General features: G+C 35.3%; 1 protein-coding gene across 1 annotated transcript; it reads right to left on the reverse strand.

Annotated features, from left to right (window-relative positions):
• Window positions 1–362: 362 nt before the first annotated feature.
• LOC136043190 (uncharacterized) lies at window positions 363–14,798 on the reverse strand. The gene is made up of 2 exons (XM_065728153.1): window positions 13,834–14,798; window positions 363–1,947 (listed from the first exon to the last, which is right to left on the reverse strand). The coding sequence occupies exons 1-2, from the start codon at window positions 13,977–13,979 to the stop codon at window positions 978–980; spliced, it is 1,116 nt and encodes a 371-aa protein (XP_065584225.1). The 5' UTR covers window positions 13,980–14,798; the 3' UTR covers window positions 363–977.
• Between the last annotated feature and the right edge of the window lie 7,254 nt (window positions 14,799–22,052).

Genomic DNA, 22,052 nt, shown 5'->3' on the forward strand with positions numbered 1-22,052 from the left:
CTTGCAGGTACCCCGAAAGGGTCGAGGCAGCCCTTTACAGAGGCCGTTGTCCATAAATCTGGATCTTACGCCCTGCCGCAGTTGTCCTCCTATAGAGGATCCTCCCACGATGGTGTTCTGCTTCACCATGCAATTTAACCCATTACTGGGAGAAGGTTTGTAACTCATCTGACGCGTGAACACGGCAGTTGGCCCTGCTGAGTGTACATTTGAGGGGCCTTCTTCCTCCTCCACCTGAAATTATGATATTGAAAACCGGGTACGACTTCTGAAATATATATATATATATATATATATACATATATATATATATATATATATATATATATATATATATATATATATATATATATATATATATATATATATATATATATATAGCCATGTAGTGTTAGTAAGAACTAGCGCCCGAATAAGGTTGTAGAATCAGTAGCTGAAGACCCAAATAATTTGGTGGAACCAATAGCTTGAGACCCAAACAAGGAGGTAGAACTAGTATCAGGAGATCCAATACCACTTCCTTTGTAATTTATTTTGTTTTAGATTAGACTTATTTCTTGTAATATTATATTGCCTATATTTATGCTCCAATTTTTCCTTTTTTTTTGGAAAATGAGATTATTGCAATAAAAACAAGCATGCAAAAAATGTTTTTGTAAAACAAATGTGTTGTATGTATTTGAAGACTATGGAATTTATGTTAGTAGGCTAGATTTTTTCTGCAAATAAATTCGTTTCTAAAACAGTTTGAAAGGGCATTAATTACTTATTTGGAATTTTTTTTGTGCCCCAAGTAAGAAAATAGCAACTACTCGTAATTTACAGAAACAAGAATTTAAGCTTGAAAGCACTGTTAGAAAGCAAAATTTGTTACAAAATTATTGATACATCCTTAGACCATTATGATTGACGAAAAATTATTTTTCTTTTTTGTAGAACCTCAAAGGTTAAATTAGCATAATAGTTATTATATTTGCTTACCTATTCATATCCATTCTCAGTTCATCCAATACCCAGCTCTTCCATGATTCAGTTTTGATGACTGCTATTTCATCCCTCTTAATATCGTTTTTGTCAAATTTTTGAAGTAATTCATGTACTTTAACTTCCATGGCCCTGCAGTTTTTTACACTTACAAAGTGTGGTTTTTCTCCAATAATTCTAGTTCCTGGACTAAATCCTGGACTGAAACCACCATTGATCCTAGCATGAAGTTGATTTAAAACGGCGTGTATGCTGCCTGGATATCTCAGACTATCAGTAAGATGTACTTGGTAAACACGTATTTCTTTTGGTCTATACTGATTCATAATTATAATCATGGTTCTATACGAGGTATACCAGCAGAAATTGGACCGAAGGATTGCGTAAGCCATTTCTTTTGCTGGACGCTCGCCATAAAATAGTCCAAAATGGTCCCAATTTACATCATCAAAAAATATATTAAATCTTGTTCTGGTATCATATTGATGAACTACAAAATTTTCTCCTGTATCAATATCCTGACAATTCTGGCCACCAACAAATATTATGAATTTTTGAATTTCTTTCTTATCGTCTATCCGACTCATTTGGTTCTCAACGAGTCGCTGAAACATTTTTTTAATGAATCGTATTGTCCTCTCGTTTCTATTATAAACTACGATTAATTCTTTTTCCTTGTGATTTTGTTCTTTGTGTAACTGCCAAAGCTCAATGAACACACGGACCATTTTTAATATCAAACAGTAAGTTTTACCAGTCCCTGGCATACCTGTGATTTCCAAAAAGGGATGATCACACTCCACAATCAATTTCTGCATGGGGGTTAAGAATATTCCATCTATCTCTGTCTTACTAACTCTATACTCTTTATTTAAACACTTCTCGAGCTCTCTCCAAATATTCCATTGGCATGCTTGGTATTCTATGGGTGTGCTTAAGGAACTAAGATATGAGCCGTAACACCTGGAAATTAATACTGAAATGATTAAGTAAAATTAAAAGGAAACATCGTGAATTCAAGATATATAATTATGAAGCTTCTCGGTGAAGTACTCAGTCCTAGTCCAAGCATGAAATTCTGACTTAAAAAAAAAAGAACGAACATAAAAATTGACATTCTGTCCATTCAAAGTTAGCTGCTTGCAGCAGTTGATATCACGTATTTACGTAATTTTACGTAATTTACGTAATATCACGTAATTTTATCACGTAATTTAGATATCAATAGGTATGTCAAAAAAATCAGCGTATGACACTGATTCCAAATACACATTATATATCAAGTTTAGTGTTCCCCATCGAAAATTGCGAGCCTGACAAAAAGTGGCTAACCGTAAATAAAGGAGGAGGGCAACACCTTCATGTACGGAAATTTTTCTTTTCGTTTTGAGCTTTAATATTGCTCCTTGCTGTCAGTTAAATAAACTTGTTTTTCTATATTTAAGCATAGGCAGCACTATAGCGATGCTTAAGTAAAGATAAATGTGGGCACATTGCATATTCTTCGGTAGCCGGCGTTTACCCCCCCCCCCCCTCCGGAAAATTCCCTCCGTGAAAACTTCCCCCAGAAAACACCCCCCCCCCTGGGAAAATATCCTTCCCTGTGGAAAACACCACACCCAAAAAATACCCCCTAGAAAATATCCCCGGGTAATCTATCCGGTGCTTTAGAAACAGATTTGAGCTATGTATTTGCACATTAGGGGGTGGGGTGTAAATTATAGCTGATGTGCATGCAAATTTTGTTCGGTAAAACTATTCAGTATATCATGAACTAAGAATTATTTTCTGACTTCAAACTGTCCAAATACTTTTCCCTTATGTGCAAATATTTAGCCCAAATTATATATTTCCCATCTATTCTGTCACTTATCTTTGTCTTATCTCACGCTAAGCTGAAAGAAACTAACGAAGAAACTGGCTTGGTCTCGAGTTTTACAAACCGTAAATCGCTTTACAAGGGATGAGTGGCATATTATACACAAGTACCAAAATCCCTTCCCCCTAGGGGAAATAAAAAAAAACTCAAATAAAATTCTCAAATTTGGAAAGCCTAATTTTCCACAGGGGTATTTTCTGGGCGGGGGGGGGGGCTATTTTCCGTGGGGGAGCAGTATCCATGAGAAGATGTTTTCTGAGGGGGGAATTTTCAAGGGGGATATTTTATGTGGGATTTTTCCACGGGGGTATACTTTTCGGGGGAGAGGGTATTCCCTGGGAGGGATTTTTCTGGGAGGTATTTTCCACGGGTGGGGTAGGAGAGGGGTACTTTCCGAGGGGTATTTTCTGCGGTGGGTATTTTTTTTTGGGGGGGGGGGTTAATGCCAGGGGTGAGTAAACACCTAAAACCATATTTTTTAGAGCAGGGCACTTCGTATTGAAGGTGTTGTCCTAAAAACTTCAAAAACAGCTCATTCGATTGGATATTGAGAGGGATAGGGCCCTTTTTAACAGTAAAAGTAATTGGAGGCTAACTAGCCCCTCACCCCATACGTTAGTCATTTCCCCAATCACATCCAATCAAATTTTAAGATACTCTGGTTAAGTCGAGTTCCAGAGCTTGGACAAAAAAAAAAAAAAAAAAAAAAAAAACAAGGAAAATTCATAGCAACTTGGGGCTGCAATCAATTTTAGTAGTTAATTTTAGTAGTTAATTTTAGTAGTTAATTTTTAGTAGTTAATTTAGTAGTTAATTTTAGTAGAGCGATAATTTTTTTTTATAAATTTAATCATGCTTAACACGATTAAACTTCACAAATCTCATGGATTCTTTCTTCTTTACAATCTCAAACTATGACGCTGGTTTTACAACCAATAGCTTTCATTGGTTTAAAAGAGTTAATGAATGGCATTTGAACTAAGCTAAGCCGATGGTATAGTTGTGAATTCATAAACCAACGGTTATCTGCAGTGGACAGATACAAACGAAGAAGGAAGAGAAGATAAACAAGTTTGGTGATTTTGAAGTCGGTTTTATATATTTTATGTTTTTATGCTTCGACCAATAACGTGGTGGTGGTAACTTTTCTTAGGAGGGAGGTGCTGGGACCTTTGGCCCTTTTTATCAGAAAAATACCGTCTTGCACGATGGCGTCATCTTGAAATTAAGATAGATGCATAGATGATAAACTTTACTATCTATCAACAAGTCAAAATGACATCATTTGAAAACAGGCTTGCGGCTCAAAGAGAAATTACCAAAAAAATCATGTCGAGGAATCACAAGAGCAACGTCAAAACAGGCTTGTGGCTCAAAGAGAAATTACCAAAAGAAAGCTTGCCGAGGAATCACAAGAGCAACATGAAAACAGGCTTGTGGCTCAAAGAGAAATTACCAAAAAAAATCATGTCGAGGAATCACAAGAACAACGATAAAATAGGCTTGCGACTCAAAGAGATAATGCCAAAAGAAAGCGTGCTGAGGAATCACACAAATGATCACATACTAAGATTTTTGGGGTTGACACAACCCCCAGAGTCTGCGGACAAGGATTGTTAGCTATGCCCCGATGCATATAAAGTTCTTTTGAAAAGAGTGGCTGTTTGAAGTTTAGAGGAGGCTAAGTTTTTGGAAATGTATGTTCTAGTTCTCGTTTAAGTGTCAAAAGTGTTGATGGGCAGCCCTCCTTCCTGACATTCTCTTTTCTCCAAACTTATACAATCTAAATTGTAAGATAGCAAATTTTGTTCAAAATAGCTGAAAAACAATGTTTCCAGGGTTGACGTGACTCCCTAGAGCCCAAGGTCAAGGGTTGTAAGATACACCTCGGGGCATATAAGGTTCTTATGGAACGGGTGCTCGTATAAACTTCGGTTTGGATGGGGCTCTAACGATTAGAAAGCAAAAGTTCTATTGCCCTTATCAAGAGTCAAAAGGGAGTGGAGGGCAGCCATTCCCCCCTCCAAATCAATCACTCTCCAAAATACATTCGATAAGGATTTTAAGAGGGTTATTTTATTCAACATTGTTGAAAGATGCAGTAATTATGTCTTTGCGGATGTCAACCTCCCCACAATCATCAGGGCAATTCGTTTCTTCTTTACATATAGTATATTGAACCTTACTTTCCAAAAAGACGAGGGGAATTTAGGTGAGCCTTTCATAGAATGCCAAGTAGAGTGTTGACCTAAATCAAAACATGTTATGTATACACAGATTGTCGAAAGGGCGTAACTCAGTAATGTCTGAGTATACTGACTTAGAACTTTCAGGCAATAATAAGGGAGGTGATCAAAAAGGCAATATTTTCTTGTTACCACTACTACTACAACCACCAAAACTACTACTACTACCACTATTGTAACCACACTACCATATTTACTGTGTTAAGCAGGAACTTTAGCTAAATCAAAAGACGATATGCACATGTACATTGTCAAAAGAGCACATTTCAAAAATTGATTTGGGTATTAAGTTTGAACTTTCAGAGAATGCTTAAAGGGGAAGATTTTCTGACCATAATGTAAAATGTGCACGCCACTGCTAATGCTACTATCACTGCTATATTTAATACTGCTACTACTACTACTACTACTACTACTACTACTGCTACGTCAACCACTACTTCTATTGCAATTACTTGTAAGGCTAAGAGCATTCAGACGAAGATTTCATATGGCATATTAAGAAACTGGTTATGAAAAGGACATATCGGTAATGTTGTCTTAAGTTGAAACTTTCAGATCTTTATGAGAAGAATGTTCAACTGACCAAAAGTTATTACGTTATTACTACTGCTACTACTAGGACTATTGCTAATACAATTAATTACTGCTACTAGTAGCACCAACTTCACTACTGTGACCACTATTACAATTATGGCTAAGGGTACGAATGCAAAATTTCCAAGGAATGTCTTTTCTTCTTCTTTTTGGGAGGGGGGGTGATGGAAATGAATTTAATCACAACAAATCCTCTCTATGTAGGTTATGAATACAACGGAAAATAGAAATATTAGGAATAGTTGTTTGTGTGAATTTGAAACTAACCCGGTTTAAAATGGGGGATGTTAAACTAAACGAAATGAAATATTTGCATCCTAGTGCTACTGCTTTTGCTTATACTACGTTTGATACTACTATTATTACTGCATCTACTACTGCTAATTCAACTAGAGCTAAGGTTGCTAATGTTAGCTGCACTGCTACTACTATTACTGCTGCTATCAAACAGTTCGTGGTAACGAACTGTAGTAAGGAGCGATCCGGCTCAATAGTAACCAAAACTCTAAAAAATTGAATTTTGATATCAATAGCTACATCAAAAGAATCGCATTTTAATGCTGATTTTAAATATATAAGTTTCATCAAGTTTAGTCTTACCCATCAAAAGTTACGAGCCTGGGAAAATTTGCCTTATTTAGGAAAATAGGGGAAAACATCCCCTAAAAGTCGTAGGATCTTAACTCTTAACGAAAATGACACCATCAGATTCAGCGTATCAGAGAACCCTACAGTAGAAGTTTCAAGCTCTTATCTACAAAAATGTGGAATTTTGTATTTTTTGCCAGAAGACAAATCACGGGTGCGTGTTTATTTGTTTGTTTTTTTTTTTTTTTTTTTTTTTTTTTTTTTTTTTTTTTTTTTTTTTTTTTCCCAGGGGTCATCGTATCGACCAAGTGGTCCTAGAATGTCGCAAGAGGGCTCATTCTAACGGAAATGAAAAGTTCTAGTGCCCTTTTTAAGTGACCAAAAAAATTGGAGGGCATCTAGGCCCCCTCCCACGCTCATTTTTTTCCCAAAGTCAACGGATCAAAATTTTGAGATAGCCATTTTGTTCAGCATAGTCGAAAATCATAATAAATATGTTTTTGGGGGTGACTTACTCCCCCACAGTTCCTGGGGGAGGGGCTGCAAGTTACAAACTTCAACCAGTTTTTACATATAATAATGGTTATTGGGAAGTGTACAGACGTTTTCAGGGGGATTTTTTTGGTTTTGGGGGTAGGGTTGAGGGAGGGGGCTATGTGGGAGGATCTTTCCTTGGAGAAATATGCCATGGGGGAAAAAATTCAATGAAAAGGGCGCAGGACGAATCTGGTCACGTTAGAAAGAAACGTCAAATTCAGAGCTTAATATACAATGCTGGGTGTTCGGAGCCTCTCTATTATGGACTATAATTTGAAAATAACACAACTATACGAGCGATAAAACATATATACCACAACCATAACTCAACTAACGAAAGAACTGCTAAGAGATAACACAACTATAAAGCGAAAACAGGTGAAAACTAACGGGAAAATAAACGAACTAAGAGGTGGAAGGGGCCCAGAGAAAAAATATAATCATTTTTCAATTTTGAGCCTAACTTCCGCAAAAGAGTAATAATGTCAGAAGCCCCGAAATACCGAATTATTTTCTTTTCAAACAGTTCGTGGTAAAGAACTGTAGTAAGGGGCGACCCGGCTCAATAGTAAACGGAACTCTAAAAAACGGAATTTTGATGCTAAAAGATACATCAAAAGAATCGAATTTTCACGCTGATTCTAAATATATAAGTTCCAATTAATTTAGTCTTTGTCATCAAAAGTTACGAGCCTGAGAAAATTTGCCCTATTTTGGAAAAAAGGGGGAAACATCCCCTAAAAGTCATAGAATCTTAACGAAAATCACACTATCGCATTCGGCATATCAGAGAACTCTATAGCAAAAATTTCAAGCTCCTATCTAAAAAAATGTGGAATTTCATATTTTTTGCCAGAAGACAAATCACGGGTGCGTGTTTATTTGTTTGTTTGTTGTTGTTTTTTTCTTTTCCCCAGGGGTCATCGTATCGACCAGGTGGTCTTAGAGTGTCGCAAGAGGGCTCATTCTTACGGAAATGAAAAGTTCTAGTGCCCTTTTAAGTGATAAAAAAATTGGAGGGCAAATAGGCCCCCTCCCACGCTAATTTTTTTCCAAAAGTCAACAGATTAAAATTTTAAGATAGCCATTTTGTTCCGCATAGTCGAAAACCATAATAACTATGTCTTTGGGAATGACTTACTCCCCACAATTCCTGGGGGAGGGGCTGCAAGATACAAACTTTGACCAGTGTTTACATATAGTAATGGTTATTGGGAAGTGTACAGACGTTTTAGCCAAAAAAAAATTAATATACTAATTTCATTTCAATAATTTATGTGCGGAGAGCCAAAATCAAACATGCATTAATTCAAAAACGTTCAGAAATTAAATAAAAAAAACTAGTTTTTTTAACTGAAAGTAAGGAGCGACATTAAATCTTAAAACGAACAGAAATTACTCCGTATATGAAATGGGTTGTCCCCTCCGCAGTCCCTCGCTCTTTACGCTAAAGTTTGACTCTTTGCCACAATTCTACTTTTTAAAACAATTAAAAACTTTAGCGTAAAGAGCGAGGGACTGCGGAGGGGACAACCCATTTCATATACGGAGTAATTTCTGTTCGTTTTAAGTTTTAATGTCGCTCCTTATTTCAGTTAAAAAAACTAGTTTTTTTTATTTAATTAATAATAAGAGTAATAAGGGAAAAATAGGAATGTACTGAAACTGTATGCAAATAAATCGAAAGCAGTGATTCCATAGTAGACGGTGATCTTAAATCCTAACTTTTGCACTAAGGCTTGCCTTTATACTAAAATTACAACCTAATTTGGGCACTAAAGCTTGCCTATACTATTGAACCTATATCTTTATTTGGGCACTAAAGCATGCCTATACCACATACTCTACACCTGAGGCTTATCCTATTGAAATGTCAGATAAAACTACAGGTACATGTCTTTTGCATACTTTCAAGAGAATTTCATTTACAAATAGCCATGAGGCCCTAGCAGCCAGCCATAGCAACCCGACCAGATATAAGGCTGGATTTTCTACGTATTTCATAGTAGTAAGAAAGTAGAATTAAGAGAGATAACAGTTTCAATATACTCTTTATCATCAAATTTCATTTGAAAAGATATACTAGCAAAAATGAGTGGTTTGACACTACTAGAAGTTGATAGTGGAGCTGGTAACAGCAGCAATGATGCAAACACAAGAGTACCAAACATAGCAGGACAAATTGCAAGAGGATCTGGACCTAGCCTTTAATGGGATGATATGTATATATTATATATGATATCATTGAGCAATTTCAAATTAGAATAGCAGCTTTGTTTTTTAGCAAAACTAAATCTAATACTTATGCATAAACTTCAAGCTGTTTTAAATGCAGTAGTGAAATGTATTGAATACATCAAGTTGAATCAATAACTGAAAAATGAGTAGACATTATTGTTATTATGTAAAAAAAAATTCTAAATCGAATTTTTTTTTCTTGTTAGATATTTTTAGTAGGTTACCGTTCCTCTATGAATATTCCTGAAGTAGAAATAATCATAGTTAGTCTGTAGTCTGCTGTGAGAGTACTAGGATTTAAAATCGAAAAAACTTGAGAAAAAAAAAGTAGAATCTTGTGATTGTGGAAAAATGTATGATTCTAGGTGATGATTTTCTAGAGTTATCTCTTCAAAGCAAAATATTTTCTCAGAGAATGCTTATGACGGAGAAATGATTCTCCGTCTTTGGTTTATTTTATAAAACTTTTACGTCGTGGCCTAAACACATTTACTCAATTTATTGACATACTAATCGAAACAAAAACAGAATGCTATTGTGGATTTTCTGTTGAAGACTACCTTAGAAATTCAATGATGTGTTTAGGCTCTATCCAAATGATTTTTCAAAAGAATAACGAATAAATCGATAATTTAGAAGCTTTTGTACAAATAGATTCGGTAGAATTGTGATATCACCCAATTACTTCTCCCTCTCTCTCTCTCTAGATCTAGAAAATAAGACTCTCTTTGCTGATAAATTCCGTGTGTTTTATTTACTGGCTGAGTACCAAAAATTTGATAAATGTACTTTTGAGTCGAAACAAAATCAGCTAGTTGATAAATTCCGAATGTTTTAGTTACCGACTTGCTATCAAAAAAATTATTAAAAGCGCTTTTGATTAAAATAAACTCACCTAGTTCATAAATTTTAAGTGTTTTAGCTACCGACTGAGTATAAAAAATTTAATAAAAGAATTTTTGAGCACAATAAACTCGGCTAGTTGGTAAATTTCGAGTGTTTTAGATGCTGACTGAGTAACAAAAATCTAATGAAAGCACTTTTGAGTACAACAAACTCAGCTAGTTGATAAATTCGAGTGTTTTGGTTGCTGTTTGAGCACCAAGAAACTTAGTGAAATCAATTTTGAGTCCATCAAACTCAGATAGTTAAAACATTCACGGTATTTTAGTTAACAAGTGGGGTTAAAAAATTTAGCAATAGCACTTGTGAGTGCAGGAAACCCAGCTACTTGGTAAATTTCGAGTGTTTTAGTTGCTGACTGTTTCACAAAAATTCATTAAAAGTACTTTAGAGTACTGCAAACGCAGCTAATTGATAAATTTCGAGTGTTTTAATTGATGGCTGAGCAGCAAAAATTTAATAAAAGTAATTTTGTGCACAATAAACTCAGCTAGTTCTAAAATTTCAAGTGTTTACCTACTGGTAAACAGTAGCTAAAGTGTTTGTTTTACTCAAAATTGCTTACTCAAAAGTACTTTCATCAAATTTCTGTTGCTAAATCAGCAACTAGAACATTCGGAATATTGCAGGCTGAGTACAAAAAATTTAATAAAAGAATTTAATGAGAACAATTTTCAGTACAACGAACATAACTAGTTGGAAAATTCCAACTAGTTTAGTGTTTTAGCTGCTGATTCAATATTCAACATTTAATAAAATTAGTTTTGAGTACAACATCGCAGCTAGTTGAAAAATTCCATGTGTTCTGCCATCTGTTCATTTACATTCATAGATGACCTTATTTTCTGACTTCCCTCAATTTCTGCTATTTATTCCACTTATGCTATAAATGGTGGCACAACTAATTTTTTGTCTAGGTTAAATTATGTTAAAGGATTTTGGGATAGGTTCGTTTGGGTTCAGTAAGTGTGCAGGCATGCTACCACCTCTAAATATAGTCGAATAAATGGCAGCACTTGGGGTAGTAAAAAATAGTGCTATCCGTTGCTGTAAATGAGTAGATGGCGGAACACACGGAATTTATCAACTAGTTGAGTTGTTGGACTCAAAAGTACTTTCGCTAAATTATAAATATTTAGTCAGCAGCTAGAAAAGAGTTTTCCAACTTTTATTAAAAGTTGGAAAATTAATTTTATTAAATAAGTACTTTTATTAAATTTTTTAGTACTTAGGCCATAACTTAAACGCTCGGAATTTGTCAAGTAGCTGAGATTGTTGTGCTTAAAAGCGCTTTCATCAAATTTTCAACTAGTTGAGTTGTTGTACTCAAATTTTTCAAATGGTTGAGTTTGTTGTACTGAAAACTGTTTTCATTAAATTTTGTGTACTCAGTCAGCAACTGAAACACTCGGAATTTACCAACTAGCTGAGTTTGTTGTCTTTCCCCATGACAAATTCCTCCATGAAAAGTTCTCCCCGCATAACCCCCTCCCCTAAACCACTCCCCCAGCCAAAAAATCCCCTGAAAGCGTCTGTACGCTTCCCAATAGCCATTACTATATGTAAACACTGGTTAAGGCTTGTAACTTGCAGCCCCCCCACTGGGACTGTGGGGGAGTAAGTCGTCCCCAAACACATAGCTATTAGGTTTTTTGACTATGTTGAATAAAATAGCTATCTCAGAATTTTGATCTGGTGACTTTGGGGAAAATATGAGCGTGGGAGAGGGGCTAGGTGCCCTCTGATTTTTTTGGTCACTTAAAAAGGGTACTAGAACTTTCAATTTTTCGTTAGAATAAGCCCTATCACGACATTCTAGGACCACTGAGTCGATACGATCACCTCTGGGGGAAAAAACAAAATAACAAACAAATAAACACGTGTCCGTGATCTGTATTGAGGCAAAAAATGCAAAATTCCACATTTTTGTAGAAATGAGCTTGAAACTTCTCCTGTCGGGTTCTTAAATACGCTGAACCTGACAATGTGATTTTTGTTAAGATTCTATGACTTTTAAGTGGTGTTTCCCCTTATTTTCTAAAATTAAGCAAATATTCTCAGGCTCGTAACTTTTGATGGGTGAGTCTAAACTTAATGGAATTTATATATTTAAAATTATAAGTAAAATGTATTTCTTTTGATGTAACTGTTGTTATTTAAGTTCCGTTTCTTAGAGTTTTGGTTACTATTGAGCTGGGTCGCTCTTTACTACAGTTCGTTACCACGAACTGTTTGATCTGTTAGAGTCTGTTGCTTTGCTTTGAAGGAATTGGAAAGGATTTGTAAACTACTTACTATATAATGATATAGGAATGTATGAGTATACGAAATGGACAATAATATTTCAATTTTAGTTAATAATATTTAGAAGCAACGGATGAGCTGAACGATAATATATATATCATTTTATCTGATACCTCTGTGTGAAAGATGTCCAGTTAATCAAACCGTAAGCTTCACTACTTGTTTTTTTTTTTAGCAAGACCTAGCTTTGAGCAGCTCAGTTTGAACAACACCAAGCATATCGGAAAAAGATCCCCCCCCCAAAACAGAAATAGATGCAGCAGAAGCGTGAGTACATGTATAAAATCTCCATCCAATCACCAAAGGGCTAACAAATGTCTTATGTGTGGTATCTTAAGTAGTTGTGTTTGATTTATCAGGAAATGTTGATATTTGCCATTAAGCACTTTGAAAAGTGAAGCTTTCAAAAGAAGGATTTTAGGCCTCAATCCGTATGTTGGCCCAATAATGCTAGAGAGACGTTAGTAAAAAAGATCGACCTATCGTTGCTCGATACAAAGAAAAGAAATACTGAGATTTTGCAGAAAACCAATTGCGTCACAATGACTTTTGATCTCTGGTCTAGCAGCAACCGGAGTTCCATAGGTGTCACTGCTCATTTCTTCGATGGTATAAATCATTTTTTGCCATTGATTCTTGCTGTTACAATATTTACAGGTTCACATACATTTGACAGAATAAATGCGTCACAATGACTTTTGATCTTGTCACAATGACTATATACATATATATATATATATATATATATATATATATATATATATATATATATATATATATATATATATATATATATATATATATATATATATATATTTATATATATATATATATATATATATATATATATATATATATATATATATATATGTATATATATACTTTATTTATTTATAATAGTTTTAATTAGATAGTGTAGCTTTAAGTAAACAGTCGAGTTAACAAGTAAGTAGCTATATAAACTTAGACGTGACTGCAATACCTCATAGGATTCCTCCAGCGAGAAAGTGTTGTTTAATTCATTTATTTGTTTTTAATATGGATTAATAAAGTCATAAACTTATCCAATTTGAAATCATCGACTTGACAGCATGCCTAACTAGAGATGCAATTGTGAACTTCACTGCAGAGCTTAGGAAGGCATCCCAGTTTGTGTAAGGGTAGGAATATTATAACTAGGTGTCCATTATACGCCTCTTATTGAAATGGTTGATAATTTCCATAGCTTGTCAATTTCAAGAGTAAATTGAAAAGTATTGAATCGAATTACTAAAATTTGAGACCATGCGCTGACTTTCCAAAAGCTAGTTGGTTGCTCAGGCCTCCCCCCTCCAAGCAATTAAGTCATTAGTTACACTTACGTTTACATGTCAAATTTGCATCACAGATTTGTGTTAGCCTATAATTGTTTAAAGAGTTTTGTTCATTCTGGAAATATTGAATTAACTCTTTAAAGCTTCTAATAATTAGCTGATTGACATGTTTTGTAATTAATCTAGTAAAATTTTAAATTTCCCTTTAATGAATATAAAAAGACAAAATTAAAATGTAACTAACCATGCTAAGAGAGTTCTCAGTGTGTATTGACTGTTTTCATCGGCAAATCTAGGCTCCAGTTCTTTCAAACTCAGTTTCTTATGTGTTTTAAATACTTGGAATAGCCTCTTGGAATACTCCTCTTGGAAAAGCACATTCTCGGGCATCCATTCTGTTTCCTTGGGTATTTCACTTCGCTTAGTGTTTGGAAGCACGATAAAGTAGTAAAACAAATCAGCATTGTAGTTGCAGTTGTGTCTGGTCAAAAAACTTTAATATCCTGAATAACACGCTTTTCTTGCTTCTTATAGGCTAATAGTTTATTTTGCAATATTTCATAGTCTTCTTTCGTTCGATTGTCTTTTAGTTTAAAAGCCTTCACTTCTACAATAATTACTGACGTTTTTGATATGAGTAAAAAATCACCCAGCTCTTTTTTTTTCATTTTAGGACTGTAAAACATATACGTGTGGAGCTTCAATTTTTTCAGCTCCTCATAAACTCTATATTCAGCCTTAAAACCATGCTCTTCTTGGTCTCCAATTTTAGTAATAACCTCAGGGAACACAAATAGGTCTTCAATGTCAAGGACAGAATTCTGATTCGTGAGTAGTTCAAACAACTTCTGTTCAGAAGCCTGTAAAAACGGTCTGGCTTTATTTTCCCCTGGGAGTTTAATTTTTTGACAGCATGAACATTCCTTCAAAAGTTTGCTGGAATTGCTTTTCATTGTATAGCCTGGGCGAAACATGATCGGAAATTATTTGCTGCAAAAATACTCACAATGGAAAATTGTAACAGTAAAATAGGTTTCATGGAAATAAAAGATCAGATTTTCTATACATAATGAAACATTTTCACTGCAAAATGCATGCGAACCACAAGAAATTATTTCACTGCTAAAATCTATTGAAACCGGAAAACTTCTTTTGCAAAAGTTGTTTCAGAAAAGCGAAAGATTAGATTTCTTTCTTAGTATTTTTTACTAAGTAATAGGTTAAACACTAATTTCATTGACTTGCCTTTTCTCAAACAGACTCGCTAAAAGAAAATTTGATAAGAAACTGGTTTTATCTCCAGGAACACATTTTCAGCGTTGCGACTGAAGGCGAAATAAAATTGCTATTTTCTCTTATAAGAAATCGCCAAAATACAGATAAGCTGTAAAAAAGTTTAGTGTTCCTTATACGTCCAGATGTGTCAATTAAAGCAAATAGCAAGTAGGCATATACGTCTTATAATTTGTAACAAAGTGCACTTTATAGAACACTATCGCAAGCGCCATCATTACTCAAATCAAATAGTTCGTGGTAACGAACTAAAAGAATCGCATTTTAATGCTGATTTTAAATATATAAGTTTCATCAAGTTTAGTCTAAGCCATCAAAAGTTACGAGCCTGAGAAAATTTGCCTTATTTAGGAAAATAGGGGGAAACATCCCCTAAAAGTCGTAGGATCTTAACGAAAATGACACCATCAGATTCAGCGTATCAGAGAACCCTACTGTAGAAGTTTCAAGCTCCTATCTACAAAAATGTGGAATTTTGCATTTTTTGCCAGAAGACAAATCACGGGTGCGTGTTTATTTGTTTGTCTTTTTTTTCTTTTTTTTTTCCCAGGGGTCATTGTATCGACCAAGTGGTCCTAGAATGTCGCAAGAGGGCTCATTCTAACGGAAATGAAAAGTTCTAGTGCCCTTTTTAAGTGACCAAAAAATTGGAGGGCATCTAGGCCCCCTCCCACGCTCATTTTTTTCCCAAAATCAACGGATGAAAATTTTGAGATAGCCATTTTGTTTAGCATAGTCGAAAATCATAATAACTATGTTTTTGAAGATGACTTACTCCCCCATAGTCCCTGGGGGAGGGGTTGCAAGTTACAAACTTCAACCAGTGTTTACATATAATAATGGTTATTGGGAAGTGTACAGACGTTTTCAGGGGGGATTTTTTTAGTTTTGGGGTAGGGTTGAGGGAGGGGGCTATGTGTGAGGATCTTTCCTTGGAGAAATATGCCATGGGGGAAAAAATTCAAAGAAAAGGGCGCAGGACGAATCTGGTCACGTTAGAAAAAAACGTCAAATTAAGAGCTTAATATACAATGCTGGGTGTTCGGAGCCTCACTATTATGGAGTATAATTTGAAAATAACACAACTATACGAGCGATAAAACATATATACCACAACCATAACTCTACTAACGAAAGAACTGCTAAGAGATAACACAACTATAAAGCGAAAACAGTTGAAAACTAACGGGAAAATAAACGAACTAAGAGGTGGAAGGGGCCCAGAGAAAAAATATAATCCTTTTTCAATTTTGAGCCTAACTTCCGCAAAGGAGTAATAATGTCAGAAGCCCCGGAATACCGAATTATTTTCTTTTCAAACATTTCACGGTAAAGAACTGTAGTAAGGGGCGACCCGGCTCAATAGTAAACGAAACTCTAAAAAACGGTTTACGCTGATTCGAAATATATAAGTTTCAATTAATTTAGTCTTTGTCATCAAAAGTTATTTGCCCTGAGAAAATTTGCCCTATTTTGGAAAAAAGGGGGAAACATCCCCTAAAAGTCATAGAATCTTAACGAAAATCACACTATCGCATTCGGTATATCAGAGAACTCTATAGCAAAAATTTCAAGCTCCTGTCTAAAAAATGTGGAATTTTGTATTTTTTGCCAGAAGGACAAATCACGGGTGCGTGTTTATTTGTTTTTTTTTTTTTCCCAGGGGTCATCTTATCGACCAAGTGGTCCTAGAATGTCGCGAGAGGGCTCATTCTAACGGGAATGAAAAGTTCTAGTGCCCTTTTTAAGTGACCAAAGAAATTGGAGGGCAAATAGGCCCCTTCCCATGCTCATTTTTTTTCCAAAAGTCAACAGATTAAAATTCTAAGATAGCCATTTTGTTCAGCATAGTCGAAAACCATAATAACTATGTCTTTGGGAATGACTTACTCCTCCACAATCCCTGAGGGAGGGGCTGCAAGTTACAAACTTTGGCCAGTGTTTACATATAGTATTGGCTATTGGGAAGTGTACTGACGTTTTCATGGGGATTTTTTGGTTTGGGGGGTGGGGTTGATGGGAGAGGGCTTTGTGGGAGGATCTTCCCTTTGAAGAATATGTCATGGGGGAAGAAAAATTCAATGAAAAGGGCGCAGAATTTTCTAGAATTACTATAAAAAAAAAAACAATGAAAAAATAAACATGAAAACGTTTTTTCAAATGAAAGTAAGGAATAGCATTGAAATTTAGAACAAACAGAGATTATTACGCATATGAGGGGTTCTAAAAATATTTTAGCATAAAGAGCGAGGTATTTAGGAGGAGATAAATACCTCGCTCTTTATGCTAAAATATTTTTAGTGATTTCAACTATTTATTCTACGGCCTATTTGATTCAGGGGTCATTCTTAAAGAATTGGGACAAAACTTACGATTTAGTGTAAAGAGCGAGGTATTAACGAGGGTACAAACCCCCTCGTACACATAATAAAAATATAAGAATATAAAAGTTTGTTACGTAAGTTAATTCTTAAGTTACGTATATTTTTTACTAATAAAAACGTTCGTTGAATATTAAAAGTTCTAGTAGCCTTTTTAAGTAACCGAAAAATTGGAGGGCAGCTAGGCCTCCTTCCCCACCCCTTATTTCTCAAAATCGTCTGATCAAAACTAAGAGAAAGCCATTTAGCCAAAAAAAAATTAATATACTAATTTCATTTCAATAATTTATGTGGGGAGAGCCAAAATCAAACATGCATTAATTCAAAAACGTTCAGAAATTAAATAAAAAAACTAGTTTTTTTAACTGAAAGTAAGGAGCGACATTAAAACTTAAAACGAACAGAAATTACTCCATATATGAAATGGGTTGTCCCCTCCGCAGTCCCACGCTCTTTACGCTAAAGTTTTTAATTGTTTTAAAAAGTAGAATTGTGGCAAAGAGTCAAACTTTAGCGTAAAGAGCGAGGGACTGCGGAGGGGACAACCCATTTCATATACGGAGTAATTTCTGTTCGTTTTAAGTTTTAATGTCGCTCCTTACTTTCAGTTAAAAAAACTAGTTTTTTTATTTAATCTCCCGTACAAAGATTCACTGGAAAAGAAAGAGTATTTTCACCTGAAAATCAAAAACGTCAAATCAACCTGTCAAACCTGTCAAATCAAAAATATGTCATCGAATGTGACAATTAGTGGTGTATAAAACGCTTCTGCTCCATCCCAATCTATTCAAAGCCTCCCTCTTTACATCCTCTTAGGAAGTTCCCATCTCCTTTAAGTCTTTATTTATGATATCCTCCCATCCCAAACGAGAACGGTCTGTTTTCTGTTTAGCCCTAGACAGTTGGCCAAAAAAGACAATTTTCAGCAGTCTGTCATCCCTTATCCACAGAACGTGGCCTAGCCATCTCAACCTTTTTTTAATTATGTCCATAGAAAGCGGGATTGAACCACAGTTTTAGTACAGCCTACTGTTTGAAATACGGTCAGTCAGCCGGGTACCCAGAATAATTCATAGGTAATTGAATATTGCCTAAAGATTATCATAAAGATTGAAGGGCAACTAGCCCCTCTTCCAATACCTATTTTTCCCCCAAAGTCATTCAACTTAAAATTAAGGATATCCATTTCGATAAGCATAGTTGAAAGGTCATATAACCATGCTTTTGGGGATGATTAGGTTACTTACAGTCCCAAAGGAGAGGGCTCTAAGTTGTGAAGTTTGCCTGTTGTTTATATGTATTTGTTATTGCGAGGTAAAAAACCTCTTTAGTGATTTTTTTTTTGGGAGGGGAGTGTCCAGGGATGAACTTTAAAGGAGAAGCTTGAAACAGGAAACTTATCAGAATTCCAGCACAAAATTCTTTTTTTTTCACTTTCTGTTTTTTACCAATTCAATTTTACATATGCAGTAATTTCTGGGGAAATTACCCAGGAAAATTTTTCAAAGAGGTTGAAATCGTCAGGGGGATCTTACCACGGGAAGGAATTTACACGAGACAAATCCTCCATGGAGGAATATTATGCAGCCTTAACTTTCTATTGGGAAGGGAAAATTTCAAAGAAACATTTTCCACGGACGGGGGATTTTTGGCATGATTTGAAAAATAATTAGAAACTATACAAACAACAAACCTTTTTCTTAAACGAAAGCAGGCTAAAGATAATTTTTAAGCTGAAATTTCCCTAGTGAAATTCCAAGGAATAATAAATAGACATTCAACAGAAAGTAAGGAGCAAAATTATAACTTAAAACTAGCAGGAATTATCCCATCTATGCAGGAATAATTTGTGTGTGACTTTTTTTCCTCAATTCTCTGAGAACAACACCTGAAACACAAGGGTTGTTTAATTAAAATAAGAAGTATTTTTCTTACTACAAAAATACATAGCACGAAGAGTGAATTATTGAGGAGGGGGCATTCCCCATATAAATGGAATAGCCTCTATTCGTTTTAAGTTTTGGTGTTGTTTTTCTTTGATTTTTCAAAACCTGCTTTAAAAAAAAATAGTAATCACTGAAAAGCAGATCCAATTCTCGGGCTTTCAAGTCACGGGCAAAGAAGTTTCTTTTATCTCATGAGTGATTTTGATGTAAAACCTGCTCCAGGTTGTTATTCTATTCAAGGCATTTCCCTGATTTATTTTGCTGTTAATTTTTTTGTTTTCTGTCTTCTTCTTGTCTTTTCCTCTTTCTCTTTTATTTTCTTTCTTCCTTCATCAGCTGAGTTTCTTTTGTATTGAGTAGCATGATTTAAATGTGGTTTTAATTAGCTGAGGGTGATAACCTCGCTTGCCCTTACAAGCTTATTGTCTTTCTTGACAGGCAAATGGTGAATAGTGTTTGTTTTCTTTTTTTAAATAAATGTATGCATCTTTCAGTATAAAAACATTGACAACTATATTCACTAATTTAATGATTTGCTAATGACAACTAATTTGCTGTTTTTGAGTAGCCAGTAGTTTTTTTGTTTATTTATCCTTAGTACGAGTAACTTCAAATTAGTGTTTTTGGGATGTTCACTTATGTAGTTGAAGTTTGTTTTTATATTATTTCAAGTTTGGACAAAATTGTGTAAAATGCTCTTTAATTACAATTTTTTGTTGAACTTTTGTAAAGCAAAGAGTTAAATTGAACAAAAAACTGATCAGAAATATTTATATTGATATATTAATGATTGAACATCGAAAGTGAGAACATCAGTATGTCAATACATCATTCAATCTAATTATTGCCCATCAATACACTATTAGAGTGCCTTGGGGTTTTTATTTTATCTCGCAACTGTGACAACTCTTCTCCTATGGGATCTCATAACCTGTAAGTTGGCATATGCTTCCTTAAATTAATCCCTTCCCCTTATTGAAGGCTCACACACGAGCCTCCCAGCCAAAACCACGTTACAGAGAAAAAACGTCTTTTTAGTAAAAACGGGGTAAAATGGTGATATCCCGACCAGATAGGGCCAACACAAAAATTTTCTCTCGCAATAGACTAGCCACTCATCCGACCCTTAAAATTTAAGGCAAGCGAACACTAATTCCTCAAACATCAAAACAAAGTGAACTTACGGTGACTAAGGAGGGATTACTATTTTCTTAACCTTCTAACAACTTTATCCACCTCTGAAGATCAAAACCAGGGCCACTCAAAAAAAAAATAATGAAACTTACCATAAATTAGTATTTAATATTGGAAAAATGTTATTCTTAGGGATGATGCCATGGACTTGACAAGAGACAATGCATACGTTCCAATTGGGTGGCATTACGTCTTTTAAACATACTTTGCTTATTAAAAATTTACTCTAAACAAAAACCGCGAGAAACTAACCACAAGGGAGAAGATAAAAGAAAAAATGTCTTGCTAAGGGAATCACAAAGGAAAAATAATATCACACAAAAGAATAATTATCGGCAATTGGGTTATCCATTTCACTTGACAATAGATACAATCGTGATTTCCTAACACAAACCGTGATGTCTGAGCATTTAGCCAGCCAAAGCCTATTCTTTCCTTCTCTGACCTTAACTATTTGGAAATGGACCGTAACTCTTACGTTTGAAAACACTAAACCCTGCTCGATTAACAGCCTTTTGCCCGTTTTGCAATCTGCACCTCTAACCACTTGCTCTACTCACCGGAAATTCTCAGTTTTAATATTCTGACAAAACGTCTGCTCCAAAACAAAGTCAGCTCTAACATTTTAAAACCAACAAAAACTACGATAACTTTAGAATGTCAAGGTCCTTGAGCATGTGAGCCTACCTGATTACCTTGGAGTGACCCTAAGTAGAACTCCCGACGAAATTGACTTGTCCTAACCTCCCTCAGAGGCTCAACACAACCCCTAATAATCACCAGAATAGCTTAATAAAATTCTTCAAGATATGAATGCGGAAGTCCCCACAAAATTTGTTTGACTTATGCAATGATAACCTAGAGTTTTTACTGGTCGGGGCCTTTAAGACCATAACAAAGATCGTCAGACTGTTGAAAAAGCTGTGTATATAATTCTGGCTTCATTTTATCGGGGTCGTAAGTGATTTGTTCTGCTGCAAGCTGCTAACGAGCCTCCTTGAAAATGAGCCTCCTTGAGCCTCCTCCTTCGCAAGCTGCAAATGAGCCTCCGGCACAACTTGAAGTTAGGCCTGCTTTGAAAGCATCCCATGATTTGGTTTCCGGGTATGGCAATTGTCTAAGCCAGATTTTCAAGGGAGAAGGCAACCTATTTTTCAAGATCAGCAGCTACTCAGAGAAAGATTCAAATTTGGCAAATACACACTTAGACGTAGTGTGATATAACCACACCAAGAGATTCGACACCATATGGAATGTTCGGATGTCTTTTCAAATTTCAAGGCAAACTTTAACGTGTTTCAAGCTATCATCTTGAGGAATAACCATGAATGCACTTGACTTGGACAAAACTGCTGATCTTCAAAAGCAGGTTCAAATCCTTTGCCTGTCTACGTGTCCAAAAATCCTGTTTCTCGGTGACTCTATGATTACTGGAACACTTGCCAGCTGCTTTAAACAACACTCACTGGTTGGGGGAGGTGATTTATATTCCACGTGACAGATATAACAGCTACTTCAAACAATATCGATGACATAGGTCTGGCAAGCTGCTTCTCACAGTACTAGCTACCCCCCTCGAAAAAAAAACTAAAAGGGATAGTAGGTGAGGGGGTTTAATCCGTTCGCCAAGCACAATATCGAAAACCAAA

This window comes from Artemia franciscana, chromosome 1, assembly GCF_032884065.1.
Source record: "Artemia franciscana chromosome 1, ASM3288406v1, whole genome shotgun sequence".
NCBI lineage: Eukaryota > Metazoa > Arthropoda > Branchiopoda > Anostraca > Artemiidae > Artemia > Artemia franciscana.

Excerpts from the sequence above, each read along its gene's own strand:
- LOC136043190 (XM_065728153.1), bottom strand. The coding sequence starts at position 13,979 with ATGCCCGAGAATGTGCTTTTCCAAGAGGAGTATTCCAAGAGGCTATTC. Across the intron at positions 1,948-13,833 it reads CTGAGAACTCTCTTAGCATG|GTGTTACGGCTCATATCTTA; the intron begins GTTAGTTACATT and ends ATTAATTTCCAG.